This window comes from Drosophila ficusphila, unplaced genomic scaffold, assembly GCF_018152265.1.
Source record: "Drosophila ficusphila isolate 14025-0441.05 unplaced genomic scaffold, ASM1815226v1 contig_791, whole genome shotgun sequence".
Classification (NCBI taxonomy): domain Eukaryota; kingdom Metazoa; phylum Arthropoda; class Insecta; order Diptera; family Drosophilidae; genus Drosophila; species Drosophila ficusphila.
In genome coordinates this window covers 17,410,731-17,436,910 of record NW_025064737.1, presented here as the reverse complement: position 1 = coordinate 17,436,910, position 26,180 = coordinate 17,410,731, and the positions used below count along the sequence as shown (strand labels likewise).

General features: G+C 43.5%; 1 protein-coding gene across 1 annotated transcript; it reads right to left on the bottom strand.

Moving 5' to 3' along the window:
- LOC108091870 (dopamine receptor 1) lies at positions 1-25,139 on the bottom strand. The gene is made up of 6 exons (XM_017191251.2): positions 25,005-25,139; positions 15,802-15,907; positions 15,283-15,462; positions 11,770-11,899; positions 4,678-4,923; positions 1-2,733 (listed from the first exon to the last, which is right to left on the bottom strand). Exons 2-6 carry the CDS (start codon positions 15,860-15,862, stop codon positions 2,193-2,195), a joined length of 1,158 nt encoding a protein of 385 aa, XP_017046740.1. The 5' UTR covers positions 15,863-15,907; positions 25,005-25,139; the 3' UTR covers positions 1-2,192.
- Between the last annotated feature and the right edge of the window lie 1,041 nt (positions 25,140-26,180).

Below are 26,180 nucleotides of genomic sequence, written 5' to 3'. Positions count from 1 at the left end.
CAAGGCCATTTTGTGTGTGCCATAAAGCACTCAGGGCCCGAATTTCAAGCCTTCACTCAACGAAGAACCTGCGACACGTGCGTATACGTTGGCGGAGTTGAAGTTGAATTGATTGCGTGCCAGTTGTGGCAATGACGATTTCCCGGCGATTTGTTTGGGGTGTTGGGCGGTTCAGGGGGCGTGGTTTTCGATAACAAATGCCGTTTCGCTTTTGTTCTGAGTATTGTAATTAAAATGACGAAAGCAGAGCCAAAGTTTTAATAAACTGCCAAAATAAATACGAAAAGGAGAACGCGCGAAAGGGAATCAAATAAACAAAGACCGAAAAAGTTGTAAGCGGATTGCCTCAAATGGAAGGGGAAAAATCGGAGGAGGCAGCATAAGTACTTCGTATTAATAACAGAACCGAGAAGGACCGAGGAAAGAGTTGCGGCATCCGCAAATAACTGGAATTGAAACTCGAGTGCCAGAGGAAAATACAGCTCCGAAACGGAGTTTCACTAAGAAAAATTCATTCACGAAGTATGAAAGTTATGGTTCAAAAACTAAACTAAGTAATCAAAAGAAGGAAATTTTAACAGTTATTAAAAATATAAAAGTTTTAGAAGCTCAAAATCAATTTAGCTCATAAATAAATATTTCTTATCAAAACGTAATAACTACAGAGTTATTATCAAAACACGGACGTAGAATTAGGTTGTCAACAATATAACACTTAACTTTGCACCAAATAGAGATAAACTACTGGACGTGAGCTTTTTTTTGATAATTTAACCTGATTTATTATCTTATCTTATCGTCAGACGTAATAAATTAGATATTTCTCCCTGTGCTGGCATAATTTTTCATCACGGCGTGAAGAGCAAACTGTTTACATTTGTTTTCCCCACTGGCTGAGATCCGGAATCTGGGACACAAGACAAGACACTCCAAGTGGGAAAGTGGAAAGATGGGGAAAGTGAAGATGAAGGGGAAAGGGAGAGGCGATGCCAGGGGCAACATGTTCATTATGCCGCCGGCTGATAACTGTGTTTTCGCAGGTGCGGCTCATTAAATCACCCGGTAATCAGAGTGCTCAGAATGCGGCACCCGAAAAGGCTTCTCGGGTTAACCTTTCGACTGGTTTCGCTTGCCGGTGTCAATCACAGTTGGCTTAATTAACATTGGGGAGGAACAGATTTCCGCGCATAAATTCAAATCAGTCTGCAAAGTTTGGTCGTTAAAACTTGCTATCACCGCGGCACTCCAACTAAACATAACATTTATACTATATTACCAATGGGGGAATGAATGGTCGGGGTTTTACAGCTTTTGTGCTCTGTGCCCGTAATAATAACAACAATAATCATTTTGCATGATTTACGAGTGCAGCTGGCAGCCCTGTTCGTTCAATGGCCATAAATTCTCATCAATAAATCAAATGTAGGGTTGCCTCAATATATGTAAGGGCACCGCGATGTATGCAGCGTTTTTCTCATTTTTTTTGTTCAGCTGGTGAGCTTGAGTGGTTTGTTTGTGTGCGTAAATGTATTTGTTTTGTGTGGGTGTGTGTGTGTGTGTATGGCAAGTGACATGTGTCACTCCATAATAATCGCATTTGCATGGAGCGAAAACCGCCATGAATATCCAAACAGAAACTTAACTAGAAGCTCTTAGGTGCCGGGTTGAAGATCTTAGACCTAATCACGTTTCGGGTTTGGTTTCGGTTTTGGTTTTGGTTTCAGTTTATGTTTCGCTTTTGTTTTGTTTTGGTTTTCTTTAATTTTACTCTTAAAGGATTTACAGCTAGTTACTAGTGCGATTAAGTATACGCATAGTTGATTGCTTAGTCTCGGGGACGCGCTGATAATACTTACAGGTTTCCATATCCACTGGATCGGGGTTGAGGATGGGATTAGATGGGATTGCTTGCGGTTCGAGCATCGAGTGTTGGCTGGCATTAGGAACCCATTTGTGCCGGTCTAGAGCAGCTCCGTCTCCATCTGTGCGGCCTCCACGGTCTCCACAATCGTGGCCGTGGGCGCCGTCACCGAATCTCATGGAACATACCGCGTGGTCAGCGCTCCATCGTCGTCGTCGTCCACGCGCAGACCACCGCATCCCCATCCGCATCCCCAGCCACATCCGCATCCGCAGGGCAGCCAGGAGAACGCTCCACCACCGCCGCCGGAGAGATTCAGACAGCCTTTTGGTCAAATCGCAGAGACCTGCTCCAGTTCGGCGCTGGAGCGGCCCGAGTTCATCACGACCACATTCTTGGCGGCGTAGTCCGTGATGAAGCGATCGCTGTTCCGCGGATGGATGTTGCCCACATCCTGGGCGCAGCACCAGGGATTTCGCATGGTCAGGATGCGCTTGAAGGCGTCGCGGAACTCCTTGTTGAAGATCGAGTAGATGATCGGGTTGAAGGCCGAGTTCGAGTAGCCCAGCCAGGTGAGGATCTTGAAGGTTTGGCCGCCAATGCAGGTCTTGCAGAAGGCGGCCGTGATGTTCACGCAGAAGAAGGGCACCCAGCAGATGAGGAACACGCCCATGATCACGCCCACCGTCACCGCGGCCTTGTGATCGGAAACGTGATATGGCGAGCTGTGGGTGTGCAGGTTGCGCACCTTGAACTTCTTCGGCTGGTTCTTCGGGCGCCGGATGCTCTTGTACCGCTGCTTCTCGGCCACCTCGCCGGGTCGGGTTACCGCCTTGATGGACTTGACGTGCTTCTGGGCATAGCAGTACAACCTGGAAAGGAAGTGGAAGGAATAGGGGGATATTATGGAGCTTAAATTCAAAAATCTGTAGTAACTTCTTGCTCTGTTTAATAGACTATTGTCTATTAAAGGCTTTCATGAATTCACAATTTTACAACAACCACAAAATGTATTTCTGTTTTCATCTCTAGAAATAATAAACGGCTCTAAAAGCTTGTGCCAATTAATACACAAGTATTTTCTAGGCTTTCTTGCCTTTGTAGCTTGAAGCTTTATTAAACATAAGATGCTGAATATCTAAATAGTGCTCATAACCAAATTAAAGTTTGAAATGGTTCATTATGGTTTCATTATGACAGCCTTACATTACACTTAAATGCTTATTGTCTTTTCTTGTGTCAGCATGACATTATCAATTATTTCTCGCCCAATGACTGACTGCTCCTGATTGTTGCTCTGGTTTTGGTATTTACTAGCCATGGGCTACGTGGTTGTTACTAGTTGCAGGTTGTAATTGATATGATAATTATTCACTTGGGCCGCTTGGCATGTCAATTAAATGGATGCCGACAAGAATGGCTCTGTCCACATCAATAACCAAAGGAAACACGCTGCGTATACGCAATGTCTGACTATCGTATCCAATCTTCCACTTGAGTCGCTCTCTAAGCTCTGCCACGCCCCCGTTCCCTTCGCCGCCCTAATCTTCCACATCGAACAAATAAACAAGCATATGTGTCTGGCGCTGTGAGTGTTTACTCGGTGGCCGCATAAAAAGGATAACAGGACCGGCGGAGGCCAGGCACAAATTATGACGATAAAAGTATATTTATTCTGTAATTTAACCGAAATTTGATAGAAAATTCCAATGCCAGCCAACAGGGGATCCATTTGATGAGAGCAATAGGGACTAAGGATGTTGGATATCACTGGAGAAGGGCAAGGAGGGGAAGAAGAAGGAGAAGAGTCCTGGCCAATGGCTGCAAATCTCGTTAAGCTAAAATGGCAACGTGCCGCTGGCCGAAACGTTGATGAGCAGCTATGCGTTTGTGTGTGTTTAAGTGTGAGTGTGTGTCCTTGTCTAGTCCTTTTGCACACGCCCCAGTATTTTGCCAGCTCCTGGGGATTACTTAGACGGACACTAATGCGTGCGCTTATTTGTTCAGCCCAGAACCCCTTGCCCACAATCAGTTCTCCTTTTCCCTTTTCCCATTTCCCATTTCCCTCTCGTGCCTGACGGCCATCAGGGGCGCAGGTCCTTGCGGCATTTTTCTGATATATTCAGCAATGCGATAGCGGCAAACTTCGTCAGTTTTTACAACATTTTATTATTTATTTTTTACTACTTGTGCCCCGACTTCCTCTTTGTTTCGCTAGCTTCTCTTACATGCTCTTTTTTAGGGAATTCTACTGAAGGGAACTGTGCGTTTCTACCAAAAGAAAATATTTATTAAATACCAAGAAAATAAATATCTAATATTAAAATTTCTTAATTTTTTTATCAAAAGGTTTATAGGTCTTAACTACAATATGCTTATTTTTGAATCTAAAATCTGTACTCATAATCTGTTGATTTAGATTGATGAACTTAAAGACATTTCGTGCTGTAAAGTTTCCCTTCTTGTAAGGGTATGTAATCTAGGCTAATTCCAGGAAAAGATTGCATTCAAGCCTCTGGTGTTTTTTAAGCTCATAAAAACATTTGAGTTCTCGCTTTGTTTTCATTTGAAGCGAGATTTTGGCAAAAGTTTCGCTGGCCTGTGGAAGTTTTCCCTGCCTTGTGGTTCTGTGCGAAACCCTGGGCTGTTTGTATCTACATAATTGCAGCTAAAGGCGTCCGGAGATATCTTACTTTATGCATTTCATGTTTTATGCACGAACAACTTTCGCCGCAATCCGGACAAAAAGAAACCAAACTAAACGAAACGAGGCGAGACAGCGATTTCGGGCCTCCTTTTGTGACTTTGTGACTTACCGACAGTAGATGCCAATCATGACCACGCAGGGGAAGTAGAAACTGATACAGCTGGACACGACGGCGTAGGTGGGCGTGAGGTCCAGGGCGCATGTGGGATACTTCTTGCCATTGTCCTCGAAAATCAGCGGCTGGTCGGGTCGATGGATGCCCAGCGAGATGGGCACAAACGAGACGAACGCGGCCAGCAGCCAAATGGCCGCGATGGTGATGACAGCCACGCGTCGTGTCACCCATCGTCCGTATCTGGAAAAGAGGAGCAGATCGGGGAGTCAAAGGGTTGCATCAATTTGCGGCAAAGGAAGCGGAAATACACGCGCTGTTGTTCCCCTGCTGTTGCTCCACATCCTCGTGTTCATGCTCATCCTGCATCCTCATCCCACTCGTCTCCCTCTTTCAGGCTGCTCCTGGCGTTTCCCTTTTTGTCCTTTTGCCCTTGTGGTGAACGCCAAAGGGTTAACACACACACCAACACACCCACACACAGCCACACTCAACCAAAAGTTTCGCTTAAAGTTCGGGGTTTTAAAGCTCCTGTTTAATTAAACGGAAAGTTGTTCTTCTAAGCCCCATTACATAAATTAACCGGCAACGAAGTTGTTGGCAAAAAATCAAACCACTGGCTGAAAAGACTCTTGTTACGGAGGAATTTTTCTCTTGAAAAAATACTATCTGCCGTTAAACTTATTTTACAAATTTTATTTAGAAAAACTTTAAGAAATAGCCTTATACTTTAAAGTGAATTAAATTTAAACTTATTTTTAATGGTACAACCAAACTTCATCGATTTTTAAATAGGATGTTTGTATGTTTTTACTTCTGAATCATATATTTAAAAAAAATTAGTTGTTTTTCCTTGTGTGCAGCATCTGGATCAACACGTGGAAGTCTCGGAACCAGAGGCGTGGACAACACGAACATGGACCATGTCCCGATGTCCTGATTGTGGCTTTGCATGTCCCTGGCAATCCCTCAGCGCCCAGCAGCCATTAGACAACATCATTTTCGGGTGTGCGCGACAAGTGTTGGTCCGGCCTCCAAAAGCGGTAGTCGGGACCCCGACTCAGGCTCGGATCGGGGACTCGGGATCAGGTGCTCTGGGTCACCATGCATGTCATTAATTACTCACTGCGAAAGGGCGACAAATCGCCCAAAGCCCAAGGACAAACCGCACACGCATTGCGGGGAATGGCATATGCAAATCATCCTCGCCGGCCGCCTTTTTCGAGCACTTCGATTCTGCTTTCATAGCAGGAAATGAGCAGTCTGCAGTGAATGCAAAAACCAAAACCCACAACCCCAAACCCATGCCAAAAATTCACAAGGCAGCGGAGTGGAGTGGAGTGGAGTGTGGGTTTCGGATGCCGTTTGGGTTTGGTCTGCTGCCATATGCCGCATCGTTTTGGCTTGTGCAGGAAATCAAACAGAATAATTCGATTTCAATACAAAGGCGCACTTACACACACACTTGTGCTCACACTCAAGGACGATGACGGAGCGGAAACGGAAGTTTATGTAATTGTATTCACATACAAATTCAATTTCGTTTTCGGCACGAAAATTGATTTCCATGTGACGAAAGCCCGCAGCTTGAGCCTCCTCACTCCCCATCCACTCCACCTGAGACGGCGGTGGGAGAGGTTCTATTTTTATCTACCTAGATATGGTTTTGTATCTACCAGCTAATTGCAGAAAAAAAACATTTTACAAACCTTTTTTTTGCCAAATTCTTGGTGTTTTGATGGATAAACCTTCCTAAATCATTCAAAAATGATTTCATTTTAGCTGGAAACTGCATACCATAACAATTTGTTTGCCAGAAGTGGATATCCGTTCAGAATTAATATATTCCTGCGAGCGAAGAATTTATTGCAGCTGAACAACATCGCAGCCTGTCAGCATCCCCACTTCCCACATCCTCAGCAACCTTTTCCTTTTACCTGTGCTAATTCAGTGTCTTAGAGTGGCTGGGGTAGCGCTTTGATATATGCACATAAACCTGCAGCCATTAGGTGACACACGATTTGGCCCTCAGCTGGAAAATGGAGGAGCCAATCAGCCATCGATGGGCTAATTGAAATCGTGTGTGAGAGCGTTCCAGGTCTGCTTTGCAGCAGGATAACTGAAATGGTGAGTATGTGTGTGTGTGGGTGGGTGTCTGTGCCAGGAGCAGGCTGCTTCGCCCAAAGGACATTTGCATTTACCGCTCGTATCGAAGCTGCTGGTTTGACTGGCTGCGTGGCATGCGGTGGCTTTTGTGTTTGTACCACATGCACTCAAGAAATTACCGCAAGGCACGCACAGCGATCCTTCCACCCAGGACTCGCTCCCCTGCCTTTTGTGTCGTCATTTGCATAGTTCGAGCTGCTCCTTTTTTCTCCCATTTTTTTCCCTTTTTCAGGTCCTGCCGCGTCAGCTTGGCCGCCTTTGTCTTGGCAGGGGAAATTTGATGACTCTTTATGAGCGTTTTTCTTACTGTCATCGCTTGCACGTGCCCAAAGCACTGTGGGTCAAAAGGTTAAGGAAGCTAGAGGGCTGGAAGAGATATGGCTATTTTCAGATCAGTTTCACCCAGTGCAGAAGCTAATGGTAGAAACGTTTTACTTAAAGTGTGCTTCAAGAAAAATGTTGGATAAAATTCAAATGAATTTGTATTTTTAAATTAACTTCTGAAAATTCAATTGTAAAATGTGCTTAGGGGAATTTAAAACCATTCTTTCTTTGAATAAAATGTACCTCTTGTTGCATGTCATTGATTTACAAGACCCCCATCAATTTTCAATCCTGTTCAATGGAAGCTCTCTAGGAGTCCCCAATGATCCCTCAATTTCTATTTGGCTCACAACCCCATAGTTCACGGTAACCCATCCTCAACCACGAGCAAGACAAGTGGAAAAAATACAATTACAAAAAGTTCCCAGGTGCGTCATTGTTGCAGGAACAGCTTTTGCGGTGCGCGTTTAAGTGTTGTGCCTTCGGTTGTTGGCCAAAGCCCCTATAACGCCTGCCAAAAATCCCATTCTCCCCTACACCTTTTAGCCTGCGGGGAACTTTCATTGTTCTTTCAGTTTTTATTGCAGTTTAAAATGAATTTCACATATGCGTCTGACAGTTACGATGATGACAGGCGCCAAAGTCAGCGGCAGTGCCAACGAAAAGTGGGGAAAAAAGCCGGCAGAGACATCAAGATGTCACATAAAATACGAAAATTTCTCATTTTCCGTATTTTTGCTTGGGGTAGAAAGAAAAAGGAAGGGGAACGCTTCATCTTCACTTTGTCTGGAACTAATTAAATTTGCACGCGCTTTTTATCCAAATTGTTTTTGCCAATTTCCCGGCTCGGAAAATCCAGGCGAGCGCAATTAAATTAAACGCCTGCAATTATTCTAAAACGCTAAGAAAACACACTGAATCAGCGATTCCCTCTGCGAGGAGGACACAAGGACAGGTCCTAGATGAATGGGCGTGTCCCGGGGTGGTGGCTCTCGACTCCTCAACTGCTCGACAGCTCGACTCCTCAACTGCTCGACAGCTCGACTCCTAATGAGACGACGACTCGTGAACTTTCGCCGCTGATGAGGGGTGAACAGAGAGAAAAAAATGCCCTGCTGCCTCCACTTTGACATGCAAATAAATCAGATTTACATAAAACGAGAACGAGAGTCTGAAGTCGGACGGCAATGGCTATGGTAATATACAAAAGCTAGATCCCATTTACCATTTCTCAGGCACAAAAGTTGGCAAGTGTGCGCTGCGCTCTGAGTTGGGTTTTCCTTGCAATTTTCCCGCCGCCAGTTCAGTTCTGCTCCTTGAGATTCGGACTCGGATTCAGATTCGCAGCGAGAAGTGGTATGAGCGACGTCTTGACATCTGAAGTGTAAAATGTCTCGGGTACCTGAGCATTCAACGTGGGCGCTGGCATCCACGTCCCACGCCCCCTCAGGTGCAAATGCAAACGAATCCAGGTGGCTAAATTCAATTTGGAGGCGATGGTTTGTAGCAGGTGGCCAGCGGGGGTTCTATGCAAATGTCATTAACCCAAGGACTCAAATTAATATTGGACAACATTAGTCGGGCTTAATCAGCGTTTGTGAGGCACAATTTACATTGAGGGTGAATTTGTCAGGGAGTTTTCATTGCTGGAGGGAGGTTGTTTTACAATTTCGCAATCGAATCAATTACAGTGGCTTAGAAAAACATTTACTCTTGCGAAGGGAAAACTGAAAGGAATTTAATTTATTGGGGGGCTTTAAAAATTTTCTAGATTAAAGTGGTAATTTTTTTCTGTGTCAATCTATATAGCTTTTTTATTTTTTAACCCTTTTTTACAGCTGCACTTTTTGGTCTCGTAAGCAAATATTCAATACCTTTACATCAAGATCATTCGAGCAATTTGTGTCGTTCACCCGTCATCAACCATTCGATGTCAAGCACGAAAGGATTTCCTCCTGTGGAAAACGTATCTCCTCGCCGTGCTTAATTTCACCTTCGATTCCATCTATCCGTGTGTACCTTCCCTGCTCCCGCAGGAGAAACGGAATTCAAAATCAGGAAAAATGTTCCATGAAAATTGTCATTTGCTAGACCACCCACTATGGTCACCCCCCTCCCCTTTGCCATTTCCCCTTGGCCCCCCAGACGGAGCTCATTTAAATCCTTTTGCCGTGGCATACAAAATTTCCAATCTGAATTTTCAGCTCGCTTCGACATCAAGTTGCCACATCAATGAAGCGTTATACGCTCGCCAACTCGTTACGTGAACCCGACTACACAAAAGATGCACAGATAGATGGAAAGCGAGGCGGGGGGAAATTCAGCAGGTGGGTAGGAAAATGGGGTTTAGGGGCAACTGCTGACACACCCATACAAATGTCGTGTCGTTTTCCATAAGCGAATAAGCTTACCCCAGGTGGCAACAGAAACAGCAATAGCAACAGCCAACGGGGCGGTGTAGAAAAAATATTTTTCTACTTTTGGCTTTTGGCTGAAAATAGCATCAAAGGATTTATTATGGCTCTTTCATGACATGGCTCTGTGGGTTAGGGCTGGCAACTGTCTCGATTTGCTGTAGTTGCCCCCCCCTGTTGTCCATTTTCCGCTCCTCGTTTCCACGCCCCCTCATCCCTCCCCTCCCCTCCCAGTCACTGCCCCCCAGCAAAAGTCCTTTCCCCCAATGGCATTCTGCAATCATTTCGTCGGGTTGCCAGCTGTGGGTCAACTTCCCGCTCTGCGTCTGTCGGCGACTTGACCAACGTCATTTTTAACACAGCTCTGATATACTGGGAAAAAATACAATCTAAATTATCCAATTCTCTCCTATGTATTTTTAAAGGAAAATAAGCTTATTTCACCATTTAAAATTGCTAGGAAACTCTTCTAGAATCCTTTTGGGTTTCAAGTTGTAAGACTCATTGTAAATTGTACCTATAATTCAAAATAAAATTTTAATTTATCAAGAATTTCTTTTTAAGTGCATCCGCACGTCAAAAAATAAAATAGGAAACAGACAAAGGTTCACCCACTCAAAAAACCCACATATAAAGGAATTCAGTTGTGGCTGCTGACACATAATAAATTTGTGCGTTTGTTCTTGGCCGCAAATGTAATATTCCTATGGCCCGAAAAAAGCGTTTGTTGGATTGCACTTGTGGGGTCTGGGGCATTGTTGAAAATTTAATTAACACACAATTGTTGTGGTCCAGCCGAAAAGGGGGATTTGTGGGTGGTGGTGGGTTGTGGGTGGTGCTTGATAAACTAGTTTCAAGTTTACTGAGCTGATTTCGAGTGACTGCTTTTGTGGAAACTGCTCGCCACTGGAAATCAATTTCAACTGCTGACTGCTCGCTGACTACAAAGCTGAGCAACATGGCTGACTGGCAGCGTTTTAGGCCACGACGACAGCAGGACAAGCTCATTCTCATTGTCATTGCCGTAGTTGGTGAAGGAGACACACAGACTCACACAGATACGGATCCACACCAACACAAGGACACTGGGAGCACACAAGGACACACAGCACCTGAGGCAGCAGAATTTGATTGTCTCTGGGGCTTCCTGCCGGGATATCGCAGCTGGGGCAACGTGCCGGATATACAAGGTAGATTGAACTACGATAATGGAACATTTGGGCTGACTTCAGTCCTCGCCGCGCTGACAGATGAAGTCATTTCCAGAGGGTGCGAAAAGTGCGATATGTAGGCCAGTTGGCCAAGGGCTCGAATTCGTATTGGGCGGGCCAGCTGTTGGGGAATTCGATTCGAAATTTGATTTAACACTTTCCCAAATAGATTTTAAAAGGAGCAAGGGAAGGAAAGAGCAAGAATACTTTACAAGTTTTTCTAGACCAAGTTGACATTATAAAATGAGCAAGGAAAACTTTTTAAAAGCATATACCGCTATACTTCATTATAGTTTACTAACTATGTACCTGTTATATGCTTTTTAAATATTTATAAACAATTTCATTTCCTTTTCATTTATTACACAGCTTTCAATAATTATTTAATAGATTAATTTCATACCACATCTTTAATAGTTAGAAGAAATATAAATTAGTAATCCTATTTCACCACGTCAGGAAGAAGAACCCTCCATTCTGACCTCAACACCCATAACTACCACTTGTTCTCCAGTTTTAGCAGCTGGTAATGACACTTCTTTTGTTACTCATTGTTCGCCTGACCCAGAGACCCAATGAGAATGACTTTGCTGAACTTGGCTGGTGGCAGAAAACCACAGCTGAAACGCTGATCCGAAAGTGCTTAGCGAACTTCAAGATGAAGTGGCTGGAGAAGTGTGAAAAAGTCTCGTAATGCGCCATAAATCTGTTGCTAATGAAACAATTATGAGCGTCGATTAATGAGCCCCACGGCCGCAAAGAACTCGAATGGTTTCAAGACAGTGAAATTAGGTGGCGTCAGAAACAGCATCGCAAAAACGTGACAGGAATGACAACGCGGCGGATGAGTAACGTGCATACAAAGCACTTGCAATCGGCTGACATTAATGAATCGATTTCGGTCGCGACAGCCGGGACAATTAGTTATGGATTTGATATATTATGCATGTGACACAATCCCGACAATCACTCACCTGAGCGGATCCTTGATGTGGATGTAGCGGTCCATCGAGATGGCGCACAAATTCAGAATTGACGCCGTCGAGCACATGACATCAAAGGCCACCCAAGTATCACAAAATTGCGCTCCGAAGATCCAATATCCTGCGAAAATGTAGAAAGGGTGAGGAGAAAGCGGGGTAAACGAGTGTTTGATTGCTTGTTTAAAATGCTTAATAAGTACTTTCTGTCTGGACGTGGCGGAAATTGCCATGTTGCGGCCGGACTGCGAAAAAAAAGTTATTTCATTTGCACGTCGGCAGCAACAAATGCAGAGAAAAATACTGGGGGAAAAGCGGAAAAGCAAGAGAAAGTGCAGAGGCAACCAGTATCACAGATTCTTGTTTTATTTATTCATGTCGTAAATTGAGTTTAAATGATTTCATAAATTCATTTCCGTTTCCTGTCCTTCCCTTTCCAGCTCACATACACACACACACACACATCGTCCTTTGGGGCGACCGCCATTTAAATTTTATTTGGCTGGCAAAAAGTGAAAACAAATAATTTTTTTTTTTTAACGTTTGTCAATTTCATAAGTGCGTTGCAATTACGACGTAGTCGATTGATGTTAAGTGCGTGACCAGAAACGGATGTCCTTTCAGTCCTGGAAAAGTGGTATTCGCCGCATGGAAAATCACAGCGAAATACACATGAATTCAATAACAGATTTTCCACAGAAAAAGGTTATTTATTCGGTCCGTGGCTTTCAAGCGATGATTTGGGGCGATAAGAACATGCACATCATGCTCCATACAGCTTTCATGCCAGTTAATCAAGCGTGTTGCAGGATACGGCTCTTAAATGCCACAGGAAGTGCCGACGCAACTGGTCAAAGCAAAGCCAATCCGATTCAACCCTGCTCAGCCTTCAGGATGTCAGGTTATCAAAAGCCAAGGAAATCAGGATATCAAACGTTGGTCAGCAATTATTGCTTTCACTGGTTAAATCTTAATTCAGTGATATGATTCAGGTAAATGTATGTTAAACTATGTGTTAAGAAACAGCAGAAACTAAAACTTGTAACGTTAAGCTCTTCAAGTTTTGTTCAATGCAACTTTAGCAGCAGTCCAATTATTCGAGTCGTGTTGATGGCCTTTTCAAAAACCTCACTTGATTGCCGAATCACATACTTCCAAGCCGTTTGTTCATGCATTGCAAATTGTTTTGGAAATACCAGACCTGCACTCCAGAGTCTTGGCCATTTTCACGACTCATTCCTGGCTACAAAAGCGAGAGCAGATTGGGTTGCTTTGGCCTTAGCATTTGCCGAAATGCTCATGGCCCCGAAAAAAAAGCTATTTCGGTAGGTGGAATACTTTGAGTGGGAGTTGGTACTCAAGTCAGCAAATAATTCATGCCGCTTTCAATACACATCGTCGTTGGCATACACATATGAATGGCTCTTGGCTAAAAAAGTATACTACATTTTCTTCCGACTCCCTCGACTGGCAGCATCTGTCGATTCTCGCCGGCTCTCCTCTGTTGTTGTTTGAATTTGTCCAATTGCGAACGATGTTTATTTGCTGATTTGCCTGTCTTCGAGCGTGCTAAATGTTGCCTTGGCGAAAATAATTTGCCTCCGTGTGGGTGGGTGTGTGCATTGGTGTGGGTGTCGCAGGACCCCGAGGCATCTGTTTGTCTTGAGCAGCTGAGCAGCTGAGCATTTTTATTTATTTTTTCACACTTTTGCTTACGCGGCAGCCCCAACGCCACTCGTCTCCTGCGAGTGCCAAAGTCGTTTGTTATTTTCACACACTCCCCAGGGAAAGTGGGTGCCTGCAGGGGCGTAGCACGATTTTAACAGAGGGGATTGGAAAAATCAAGGAATTTTATATCATATTTTGAGTGAACAGAAAGAATTCTTAGGTTTCTGAACATTTTATAAAAATAAAAAAACTTTTCCTGTTTCATGAAACATTCAGATTACATTCATGTGCTTTTTATTATATTTTTTTTTTTTTTTTTGTAGATCACTTTTTATTACATCTAAGAGCCTCTTATTTATTAGCCCCTTCTGGGCATAAAAGCCCTCCTTTTGAGCACCTCTGCTTCTCCAGAGTGCCGTATGTCACCCAAACTCATCTCTGTTTTTCCGACTTCACTTCAGCTCACCGCATCGCATCGCTTTGGATTCTGCTCACATTTTCAGACTCATATGACGAGCTCGCAGTTTTCTTCTTTTGTTTGTTGTTTATGATTTTCCACATTTTTTTTTCTTGCAGCATGTGTGCGAGTCCTTACACATTGATGTCAGCTGCATGTTTCCTGAACCGGAACACGTTGTTAGCCCGTCTCGAACCCCCAATTACGCCGGTTCCCGGGAAAAGTTTTGCCCGCCTTTCGCCTAATTTGCCTCTTATTTACTTAGCCCGTCAAGTACTCATCTCGAGTTTCCCGCCTCCGCCACTGGAATTAATAAAATGCACCCATAAACGGCACTCAAACTGGGAGGTGCCTCTAACTGGGGCATTCCCATTCCACTTCGAGGACTTGCAGCTGCAAAACTTTGTCAGTTTCGAGGGAAGCAGGGGAATCTAAGGGGGATTTCTCCACCGACAGGACGACTCGAGGAATGACTGCTATTGCTGTTCTCGGAATAGCTAATGGAAAATAATCAGAATGTGTGGCTGCACTCGGGATCTGCATGTTAGCCGGCACCAGATGTACAGCTGGAATAAAGTGAAATTCCTGTTTGGCTGACTATAACCATTTGCCCACCGATGGGGTTCCGAGAGTCGAAGGAATAGTTTCTAAATTTGTAAATTGTTTCTTGCCAAACCATTGAGGCACAAATTTCCAATTTTTTTAATTCTTTGTGACAAGCTACAAATGGTAGAAATATTTTACAATTTCTTTGGAGGACATAAGACAAAATAGTTTACAATTTTCGATGATTTTTTTTAATCCCAACAAGAAATTTGTAAAAATATTTAAAGCTTTTGTTAATCTTTGAATGAAATATTAAATACATTCTTTTCACATGGCCTTCCCCAAATTTCTTTAATATTTCAGTGGACTTGAAGTGAAGCTTGGCTTATTACATCAAGGTAAGCCAAGTGTTTTTTTATTTAAAAATGCAAAGCCAGCCCTCGTTGATGGTGTACAACACGGAGGAAATCTTGTGCAATCACAATGGACCCTCGGTGGGGAAAGTCGAGGAAAACTGGGGTAACTCGTGCGTCGACTTGTGCAGCTGACACTTTAAAAGGCATTGACAAAGCCGCATAAAATCCGGCTTTAAGCGCTGCCAGGCATGTCAAATGGGCTCGAGTGGTGCGCGGGTGGTTGAGTGGTTCAGCACCCTCATGGGATCCTATACCGCCGCGTATTTAAATTTTTTTTTTTTTTCTTCGCACCGAAAGGGCCTGCAGCATTTTGCATAAATTTCTGCGGTAGCAGTCGCGAATTTCAATTGCAATTTTCCATTATCCAGACAGACAGAGCCGAACCGATAGCATTAGGGCTACGACATTAGGGATACTCACCCAGCAAATCGTTGACACCGGCGAAGGTCATTACCAGGGAGGCGACGAAAAGGTCGGCAATCGCTAAAGAGGCCAGGAATAAATTTCCGATGCGTCGCAGGCTGCGCTCCGTGTAAATGGCGAGGCAAACGAGGATGTTGCCGGCCACCGAGAGGAATATCAGCACCGATAGGAAGATGCCTGCGGCGAGTCCAAATCAAATATCACACCCATAATAATCGGGGCTCAGGCGATTCGACTGTCAAACAACGATCGGCTAAAGCATACTTATGTGGGCGGATAGACACCGAATGGTTGTGCATGGGGGTGTGCGTGTGTGCGTGCGATTCGTGTTTGTCACATGCAACATAACATGCAATTTTACAGATAATTGTTGTGTCCGTGAGAGCTGTGAAGGTGGTGGTGGTCGAGTGGGTTTTTGGTGGATTGGTGGACAGACTGGTGGAGTGGTGGACTGGTGGGTGGTGCTATACAGTGGATGGCTGGCTGTTGCTGTACATTCAACGACATTTACTTTACCAACAACTACAATTGACACAAGTGACAGCGGCTCCGGTTCCTCACCAACTATTGTATCCATTTCAGAGGCATTTGTCCAGCTGCTCTCATTGTAGAACGATGTCAACTGCAATGGAACGAGTTTCGAATGGGTTGTTAGCGGGTTGGAAATATGTTGTTTCAGTTCAAGGAGAAATATATATAATAAAAACCTGTATCCCATTTAGTAATCCCAGAAACGAAATCATTCAACTCCAATCCCAAACTTTGGTTTCAAATCGAATAATCATATTAAACTTTCTGATATTCCGCTACATGGTTAACTAGCTGAATTGTGGTTAAGCCACTTCGCTTTGATCTCCTCCCACAAACTAATTAAATTTGTGAAATGTTTTTCGAATTTAATTAGCTGGCATCTGCTTTGCTTTTCTATGAACTTTGCTCCATTCATTTTCCCTGTTTTCCTGTCATCCTGACTGTGTTTGGCACGCATGTCCTGGCCATATATAAAACTATCAATCATTTGCGGCATCTGTGGCAAGACCACAGGACGGAATCCCCTTGAAGAACGCAATCCTGGGAAGTTGCCAGGCATTATTCATAATTAAAATTGACAAAATTTGGAGAAAACTGCCAGGACTGGTAATGATATTAATTTGTTTTACTAAGGGCCTTCCTTCCATTTTCTTTTAGCCATATATGTATGTGTATATCTATCCAACTGTTTGTGGCAACTTTGAGTCGGAATTTGTCTTGCGGTTTCTTTTGCTTTTGGCCAACCAGACATGTTGGCATTCTGGCGGTTGCCTTTGCTTTGGTGGCTTCAACTATTTACACGATTCAAGCAAACCGCCCACTCACACGCATCCCAAAAACAATTGAGTTGTGTAAATAAATTTATTAATTAATAAGGAAGGGTACGTGGAACCAGTGCAATTAATGTAAAGGATTCGAAGGATCCAGAGTGCCTACAGCTGGTCGCGTATCCTTTGGCGGACATCCTTTGTGTTTTTATTGCCACGGAAATGTAAATGCGCAGCCGGCAACAAATAACCATAATGAAAGCATAATATAATGCTCAAAAGCAGACCCGAAACCGCTGACAAATGCAATTAATTAATTCAAACATGAAACTGCCGACGCCATATAAATATTTTCAGCTCTCTGTTGCTATTCAGACTTCTCTGCGAACTTTTCGTTTAATTAAATTTGTTTTTGCTGCACGTCAGTATATTGCGCATAATCAGCTTCAAATCCTTAAAGTTGTTAACTGTTTTTAAATGGAAACTTCAGTTTAATCGGCTCAACGGCGGTTTAGGAACACCACAAATGTTGCATACTTTTGGGTCGCGCAACAGGACGTATGCGCAATTTCATGCACAACTATTTGTCAAGGTTAATTTATTAATGTTTAGATTAGGGCACTTATAGTCATTACTTGAGTAGCGTAAATATTTAACTGGCCCAAAGCAACTATTGCTCTAGGCGGCAATATAAATGCACTAAAGTGCGCTTATTTATTCATAAGCTCTATTGATTGTTACACAAGGATAAAATTACCAAAGGATTCGTACGTGAAATGGACCGTTAATGAACAGTAAACAAAATGAATTGATGCTTCACATAACGACCCAAATGCGCTGGACAATAAAAGACACTTAAGATTATAAAATTACACGAAATGCCTTCTCATGTCAAGTGAGTTTTCATTAAAATCCCAAGCTGCTGCTGCACGGATTCAGTAATGCCGTCGAACATTACACCGATGTTAATGTTTATGTTCATGTCGCTGCTTCTTTGGCGGCAGGAGCATCATTAAAAAGCAGTTAACAGCCCGGAAGTGGAAGCGTGACTCCGGCAATGGGTTCCATCAGGGCCAAAATGAAATACCAATTTCCAGGCAATACGATGGAAGGGCTGCACCTTAATTCATTAACAAATTTTTACCTTCAAGTATAATCTACACATTTAAGAAGTGAACTACATGATTACTTTACTTATTTGGCTCAGTTTTAAGCATTTGTAAAAAGAGTTTCCCCTTTAAGTTCCGTGTTCCCATCCCTTGGAGCTACAAGTAAATATTTATACGCTTTCATGGAACAGCGCGCAAAAAGAAAACATAAACTAAGCATCTGCCAAGTGTGTGCTGAAGGAAAATTTAAACAGTCGAGGAAAAGGGGAAAAAGCGGACCAGCAGAAGGGACAACCGTGACAGCAGTTGTGTATTTAATTGGCAATAAAAGTGGACAACAAATGTTCGTGGTCCACGTTCCCCAGAGGCCTCCAACAGTTGGCAGGATTCCAGGAAGGAAAAAGGACTCTAACTCGGAGAAATTCCAGGCCTGTGTCGCACTTGGGTGCTTTGGCTTTGTTTGCAGAGTTAAATGGCACAATGCGTTGATTAAACGTCAGAACACACCCACCAACACACACACACAGACACACGCACAGATACTGACACACAATATCACACGAAACACACCTGGAGGCCGTACAATAATAAGGCACAAAACCTGTTGGCAGGACAACAAGAAATGGTGGAATGGCTGCCCACCTGTCCGAGTGTCTGTCCTTTGTCTGGCCGTCTGAGTGGAAGGCGGAAGTAGTGTGATTTACAAGTGGAAAAGGACGAGCAGGCCGGCTGAATAATAAGCGAACGCCAGCAAAGGACTCGTCGAGCGGCACACTTTACTTTACTTTACAGTGTCATTTGAGCACTTCCGCCTACGGCAACACGAGTGGCAACGATAACAAACAACAGAACCAGTGCCACATGACCCCGGGCACAGCATAGTTGTTAATTAAGTGCTCTGTGCAATTACTAGACCGAAAACTCCACAACAATGGCCGAGGAGCGGGGGAAATCACAACAGTCAGCAGGCTTCAGCTTCCCTTTCAGTTCAAAGAGCGTCTCTGTATATATAGTGTAATGCGATTTTCCTGTCGAACGTTTAAGAAATTTACAGGCATGCACTGGAAAATAATTATGTAAAATAATAGCATATATTCTAGTGAAATATCGTACTTTCAATGTACATTTTTACTTTTAAATAAATTCAGATTTTCTGAATAAATTTCCAGATGTTTTATACACATTGTATTTTTATTTCAGTGCAATAATCCAACTTAAATTTCCCTGCAGCTTGCCAGGTGCTTTTCTTTACAGAGACCTCTTCCCAAACTCTTCTTTTCGGTTCAGTGCAGTAATATATTTTCAATTTCCCTGCACTTTGAACTTCGCCCACACGATTCGCTGGCCAAAAAGGCTTTCGGGCGCATTGAACTCGATTCGGGTGGGTGGCCAAAACCAACTGAAGTCGCTCCGCAGTGCCTCCGTTTAGCATACATTTAAATTCTTGCCATAAACAAGAAATGCTGTGGGCGTCTCCTTTAACTCGGAGGAGGAGGACATCCACACACAAAGGATGGGAATCTCACGTAGAGGCGATAATACCAGAGCCTAGACAGCTGATTTATGCGCCGAGCAAATATTTATTGTTTGCTTTAGCAAACTTCCTAGCAGAACTTAAAGTTTGGCTTAAGCCGGAGCAGTTTGCTGCCTCGTTATGCAATGTGGATATGGAAATGGAAATGGGGAGGGCCCCAAGGTGCTTTCGGCCAAGAAACACTCGAGCAGATGCTAACTGCAGTGACAATTGCGAAAGTCGGCTATCTCTCATCTGTGGGCCATTGTGTGAGCCGTCAATGCCCCGTTGACAATTGCAGGACCTCCAGGATGCGGGAAAGGAGTTTCACTTCTGCAGACAGCTGTCAAGAGAGCTGCTGATGTGCGCGTTTGTGTTTTGTGTTCATTGTTGAAATTTCGGCTTAATTAAACGAAGCCAAAAGTCAAGATGGAATAGGAAAGGGGGAAACACATGTGTCTTGGCTGTCAAAACTGTCGTAATTGAGGCCCCCAAGCCAACTTCTATGCACGGGCCTTAAATGCAAATGAGCGCCTGATGGCGCGGAAAAGTCTCTGACATTAAGTAGGGATTTTCCTCCTACAGATGAACGCCTTGCCAGATGAGCAGTGCCCTCAATTATGAATGAACTAATTAGATCCCTCGCCTGGCGCTGATGGACAACAAGTTTATTGGCCCTCCAGCGGCATTTTCACACTTGCGGTGAGTGGCTCACATTTTTCGGACTTGGCAGAGACACCACTCGACCACAAGCCAAAGCCCAGACACGTCGAATTTGTCTACGAATAAATAATTAAAGGGATCCGGGAACGGATGAGGTGGAGGCACTGGACTAGTTTTGCCTCTGGCTCTGGCAAAAAAGTTATTAAAAATTAATTTTATTTTGGGTCGTGTGCCACATCCTTGGGAAATACTTTTAGTTGATTGCTTTTTCAAGATCATTAACCCATTCTGATATGGCGTAGAACTTATCCTAATCGGTTTTTGAATACCAAACTTGATTTTCAGATTTTTAAACTACCAACAAAATTTATTTTGGTATTTATTCCTTGTTTAAGCAGCTGAACTCTATACGCTCAGAATTGTAGTCTATAAATCAGCACACTGAACAGCAATGATAATTACCAAAACCCGATTATTTGGACCTGATTTTGCATTGTGTGTGCCTTGGCAGGTAAATCAAATGCTGCTGCCTGTTTGTCTTATCGCTGCTCTATTGCCTGCCAATTTTCGAAGGGACTGGCGATTGTTTGTTTTGGCAGCTATTCGGCAGATTGCCTTGTTGACTTGCCCGGGGCCGATTGTGAATGTCAGGATAATTAGCTGCAAACGGGAGATGACTCCGGCGGGTTGTTTTGCAACCCGGAGCAGAGTTGGCATGGGGCTCTTAGCCTGATTGTGAATGCAGTCTCCATCAATCCAAACCCATCACTCACTCCATCAAACTTAATCTTCATAGTGCCCAACTCCTGCTCTCCAGTTCTGTACGAGCATCGATTTTATACTTTTCCAAAGGCCTTCCTTCCCCATTTTCTTTTCCCTTTGGGATTTTCCACCGAAGCGGAGTGAAAAACTTGGCAAGTGAACGCTGTCAGTCACTGGAGTTCAGTTGTGTGTTTAACACAAACATCCCGTTAACTTGCACAAGTGTCGTCGGCACACAAACACCACTGCAGTTGCACATACGTCACATATGTGTAAATACAGATACATCAATGCAGCTGCACTTGTTTCAATTGAAAGTAGAAAAAATGGTAGGGAGAGCCATGTCTCATGGATTTTTCTCAGCCGTGTCAAGTTCCCACACATGTACACACAGTGGTTTCAATGGCAGAAGGACTCCTATGCTATCCTTAATACTAGAAAATTATTCTCTTACAACTTTTTCTAAAGGAGAATACACTGAAGTGACTACACAAAAAGAAATAGTAATTAAGTTTGTAGCAATGAAAGTTAATGGTTTTATATTTTCTATTTAATATAATTCTGCATAGCAACTTTGAATTTTTCAATTAAGATTCTGCTTTACAATCAAATGGTAAAATGTATAGTTTTCTTTCCAGTGCTCGAGGGAATCCAACTTGCAGGAGAACCCAGATTTCTTAACAATAAAAATATAGTCGATTATCTAGATTGTATTTTTGGCAATAGCTGGCAAACTTGCACACCCGGCGCAGATGATTGACATGACCCTAGGAATATTACATGGTCGTGGCCCCATTAAATTGACTTGTCACGAGTAATCGTTCTGCACTTTTGTGTCATTGCCGAGACACTGATACCAATGGCTCAACTCGAGTAGGAGAGCGCCATAAAAAATGGCTTCAAAAGGGCAACAGAAAATAAAGAAAAGGACCCAAACACACACACACATACACACTAACACACACACACACACATGAACTGTGGCAGCAGCGTATAAAAACAGGGTTTATGGTCAATCAGCAGCGAGCCTTTTTGGGTTTACTGTTTACTGAATCCCCTTTGACTGCCCACCGAAAATCCCTAGCTCCATTCACCTGAATAAAGGGGTAAGCGAAATGCAGGCAACATAAAAATCACGAGTAACCAGCTATTTTCATTTGCTTTTCCATTTCCCCCCGAAAACCGAGCAGAGAAAGGTGCCGTGCAAAAAAGGGGAGCAGTGGAGGAGGTGCAATTAAATGGCAACACCTAGACAAACACATTGTGGCTCTTGTGGCCAAGATTAATGTGGAATGGTCGTGATGGCAGAGCCGGAATGCAGCTCCCTTTTCAGCGGGGCCCGCCAACGTGTGTGTCCCTTGCGGTTTCTATATATATATATATATATATGGCCCATATATTTGTGACCCGATTCGTGGTACCAGGATCCGGCTCATTTATATTGCGGCTAGCCCCGTGATTATGGCAGCCAGCTGTCACACACATTTAATTAGGCGAAATTGGTGACATTTATCCAACTCCCTGTTTTTTGTGGCCATGATCTAATTGAAAATTACAAAGTAAAATAGCTAATTCAGGTGATGCGCTTGTACCTCAACTAATTGCAACATTTTGCGAGAGAAAAACTTTGTATGTTGGAGTACGAACTGAAACAGAAACACTTTTAATTAATCTGTAGACGATGGAAAATTCAACTCAAAGCTGAATACTTTAGCAACAAAGTTTCTACGAAATTTATTTATTCAAGAAAAAGCAAACATTTTGAAAGCATATTTCCAACAAAGAAAGTCTTTCTATTAAAGCATGAATACTTTCCGGCTAAAGTGAAAAATACTTTAAAGATAATTTGATTAACAACATGATGTGGGTCTATGTGAAAAATATCCTTTAATAGATAAAAATTATATAAATTCCTCAAAGCATCTAAACGCTCGCAAAAGAAATATGATATGATCAAACTATTTATTTCCAAATAATTAGAAAACAATTTGCTGAAGCAGTAAAATAATTTATTTTCAATTGGCGCGGCCTATCATACCGCATTTTTTTGAAAAATTTGTTAAATACGTATTTGTTTTTACTTTTCCCTTATTAATCACTGCAAACCCCTCGTTGAAATGTGCGAAATCAGCGTTTGGGAAGTGAGAAAAGCCATTCGATTTCACTCCAATAAATTGTTTATTCCCCAAAGCAAATAATTACAGTTGGCCTGATAGGCTCGATTTCAATTGGCCGGGCTATCGACATGTAGTTATCGACCACGCCCCGCTCACCCGCTGCCCACTGATTTGGCAAATTGATGCCGGAAATTTGCGCAAATTCCAAAGGATCTGGTTCAACACACATATATGTATATAGAAATGTGCGGTGGAACAACAATAGAGGCGATTTGCTGAATGGAAAGCGCAATCCACATGGCAGCGGCAATAACAAATAAGGCTATTAATATTTTATTATTATTGCTATGCAAAGCCTGCGAACAATGGGAAGCCAAAGTTATTCTTCGCGACTAGAAAAACGCGAATTCCATCCAAGAACGCAAAAACACAATGGATTTTTGAGGGGAATGGGGAATGGCGAATGGGAACCTATTCACGAAGGGAACGAACATAAACCCATTTTTTATGCATGCAGGCAAGATTTGTCGAGTGCAGATTAATAATTCAATTAGATTGCACAACGCGGCGTATGCGTGATGCATTATGTAAATTTCAATGGAAAGAAACGGTGGAAACGGCGTCGCCCCAAAAGACAATTTGCTGCTGACAGATGACGGGGACAAATGTCAGTGTCAACCGGCGGTTAACTCACTTCAATTGAGACCAGGCTCAAGTTGTCTCCTCAACTCAAGTGCACTCACTAAAAACTCATCACCCAAATGCGAAAACGTACATTTTTTACCTGGCACTAGCTGCAATCGATCCAATCCCAACGCCGTTCGATAAATCAGTGTAAACACGCCATGAACTGTTTATAAATTAGTTGAATATCTATTTGCGTGGAAAATGTGCGGAACATAAACATGATGACAACGTGATGCTGCGATAAATGTCGGCATCCTTCGCCAACTTACGTGATACTCATTATTTACATTCGATTGAAAGTTAAACGTGCGAACAGATGAGCACAACTTTGTCGTTCCACACAACAAGTATTTAGATCTATATCACCCCCTTCCGGATGAGCTCATCTCCCCATATCCTTTACTGCTGCCACACCAAGCACGTAAATTGCTCGTTCTCCCAAAAAATCGCAGGAAAAAAGCAAAAATAAAACACACACACATGGGCGAAAAAAGGGATAAACTTTGGTTTTCGGTATACATCCTTGACGGAGTTCCTTTGAAAACAGGATTATGCATCGATGGAGGTGTGTACGCCTGTATGTTTGGCAAAAGTTTCCCCATGTGCTGGCTGCTAATGAGGCTCACATTCATTTTCATTTACCAGCTGGTTGGCTAGAAGCAAAATAAATTAAAAGGAATGCCATTGGAGGAAACTTTTGCTAACTGCCAACCTTTTGTTATAATTTAAACTTTGTATTAAATATTGCGAGGGCATGTGGGACGTGTGATAATCGTGTGATAATCACCCGACTCGCTGGGGAACTTTTCTGCACCCCTTTGTCTTGACAATTCATTAAGCAATCTTCTGCTGGATTGCGTATACGCCCCATAAACCATACAGAACTGCACGACAATGTTCGGGAAATATGCCAGCACGTAATAAAAGTAAAATGTTCATAAAGGCCAAGCCCCGCCGTCGTCCGATCGGAGACAAAGACATTGTAAATTATAGTGGCTGCGAGGGATACCTGAAACTACACCAGAAATAAATCTAATTGCTTATGAAAGAGCTTTTTGGGTAAATATTAAACAAATCGCAAATGTTGATTAGGTTAAGCACAAGACTTAATAATAAGCCAATAAAACTTAGTAATAGTTATTATTATTATATTTTTAAAGCGTGTTAATATGGCTTTTGAAATTTGTTTTTTATTTGACCATGAAAAATAATTTGTATTATGTTTTTTTTAACAATTTAATGGCCTAAGAAATTCTTTTAACATTGCTTATAAATTTATATACCATTTCCTATAATTCTTCAGAGAATTTTAAATGCTGAAGTACTTAGAACAAATGTGTTTTAGTGTAGTTCTGTTTTCCCTCCGTTCAGCGCATTTTACGAGCTGCACATAGGATATAAAGCCAAAGCTGAAGCCAAAGCCGAATGAAAGCCTCGTTGGCAGCCACATAAATACAATCGCCTGTTCTTTTTTCACCCAGAATCCGCTTTCCCCATCCCAATCCCCTTCCTCTTCTCATTTCCCTGCCCCTGCCTCATCCTCATAATCATGGTCATTCGGCGGACTCACCGTTGTGCCATCGTAGCCATTTGTCAGCAGTTGAATGTCGATTTCAATGTCCAGGTTGTCCACCTTGGCGGTGGTCAATTGCAGCGGCAGGTGATCGGCGTCGAGCAGCGTGGAATTCGCTGCCAGTCCGCTGCTGCTGTTGCCACCGCTGCCGCCGATGATGGTGGTGCCACTACTCGTGGCGGAGGTGATGGCCGAGGAGGTGGTGGTGGGGCCGCTGCCGCTGCTGCTGCTGCTGCTCGAACCGGTGGTGCTGACCACCGAGGCCGCCACCACCGAAACCACTCCCGCACTGGCGGCCGTTAGAGCGAGTGCAGCAATCGCCCGCATGGCATTTGTCATTGCGAAAACCAGGATGATTAAAAGGTGCTGCTGGTGCCCAAAAAGGTGTGGTGTTTGGTGATTGGTGACTGGCGATTGGCGATTCTCTCAGCCAGTGATTTTCAGTTACGGTTACGGCAATAAATTGCCACACTACGGCAATGCAGCATTTCGCTAATACACTTCGATTCAAGGATATTCAGGATCTGGGTTGTTCGGAGGCAAACATCGCGGAAAACGCGACTCAGAGTCATGTCCAGCCATCAATCAGGCGAAATTACGGCATTAAAGTCAGTCCCTGAATGATTAATTATATATGCTGGTTCACGGCTTGTTTATATCCGCACACACACACACGCACACACACTTTAGACACACACACACACTAATACACTTGCACGCACGCCCGTCAAGAATTCTCGATCGGCAGACGGGATTAAGTCCGAGCCCCTTTCGATTTTTTTGGTTGGGGGCTTTCTATACTGGCTTATCTCCCCAGTTGGCCACCGCTTGCCGAACCGTGCGAACTGAAGGCTGAACGTCGACTGTCCGGATACGCACGACTAACGGCATCAGTACGCCGGAGTCCGCGGCATCGAACGAACGACCAATGCCGTAGAGTATGCAACAACTTTCGAGTTCCGCCGGAGCCGACAAGTCCATTCAACAGGACGTGCCGTTCCGCAGGCGGAATATCTGCGCCGCGCAGCTTGGAGAGCGAGCTTAAAAGAGGCAAAAGCACCTGTTGTACCACCGACGCGTTTTCCCAGCGATTCCAGAGCGATTTGAAGCGACTCGCGCGCGACTCTGGCCGCTACCTCCATTTGTTCTCATTAGCAGACGGAGAACGATGAT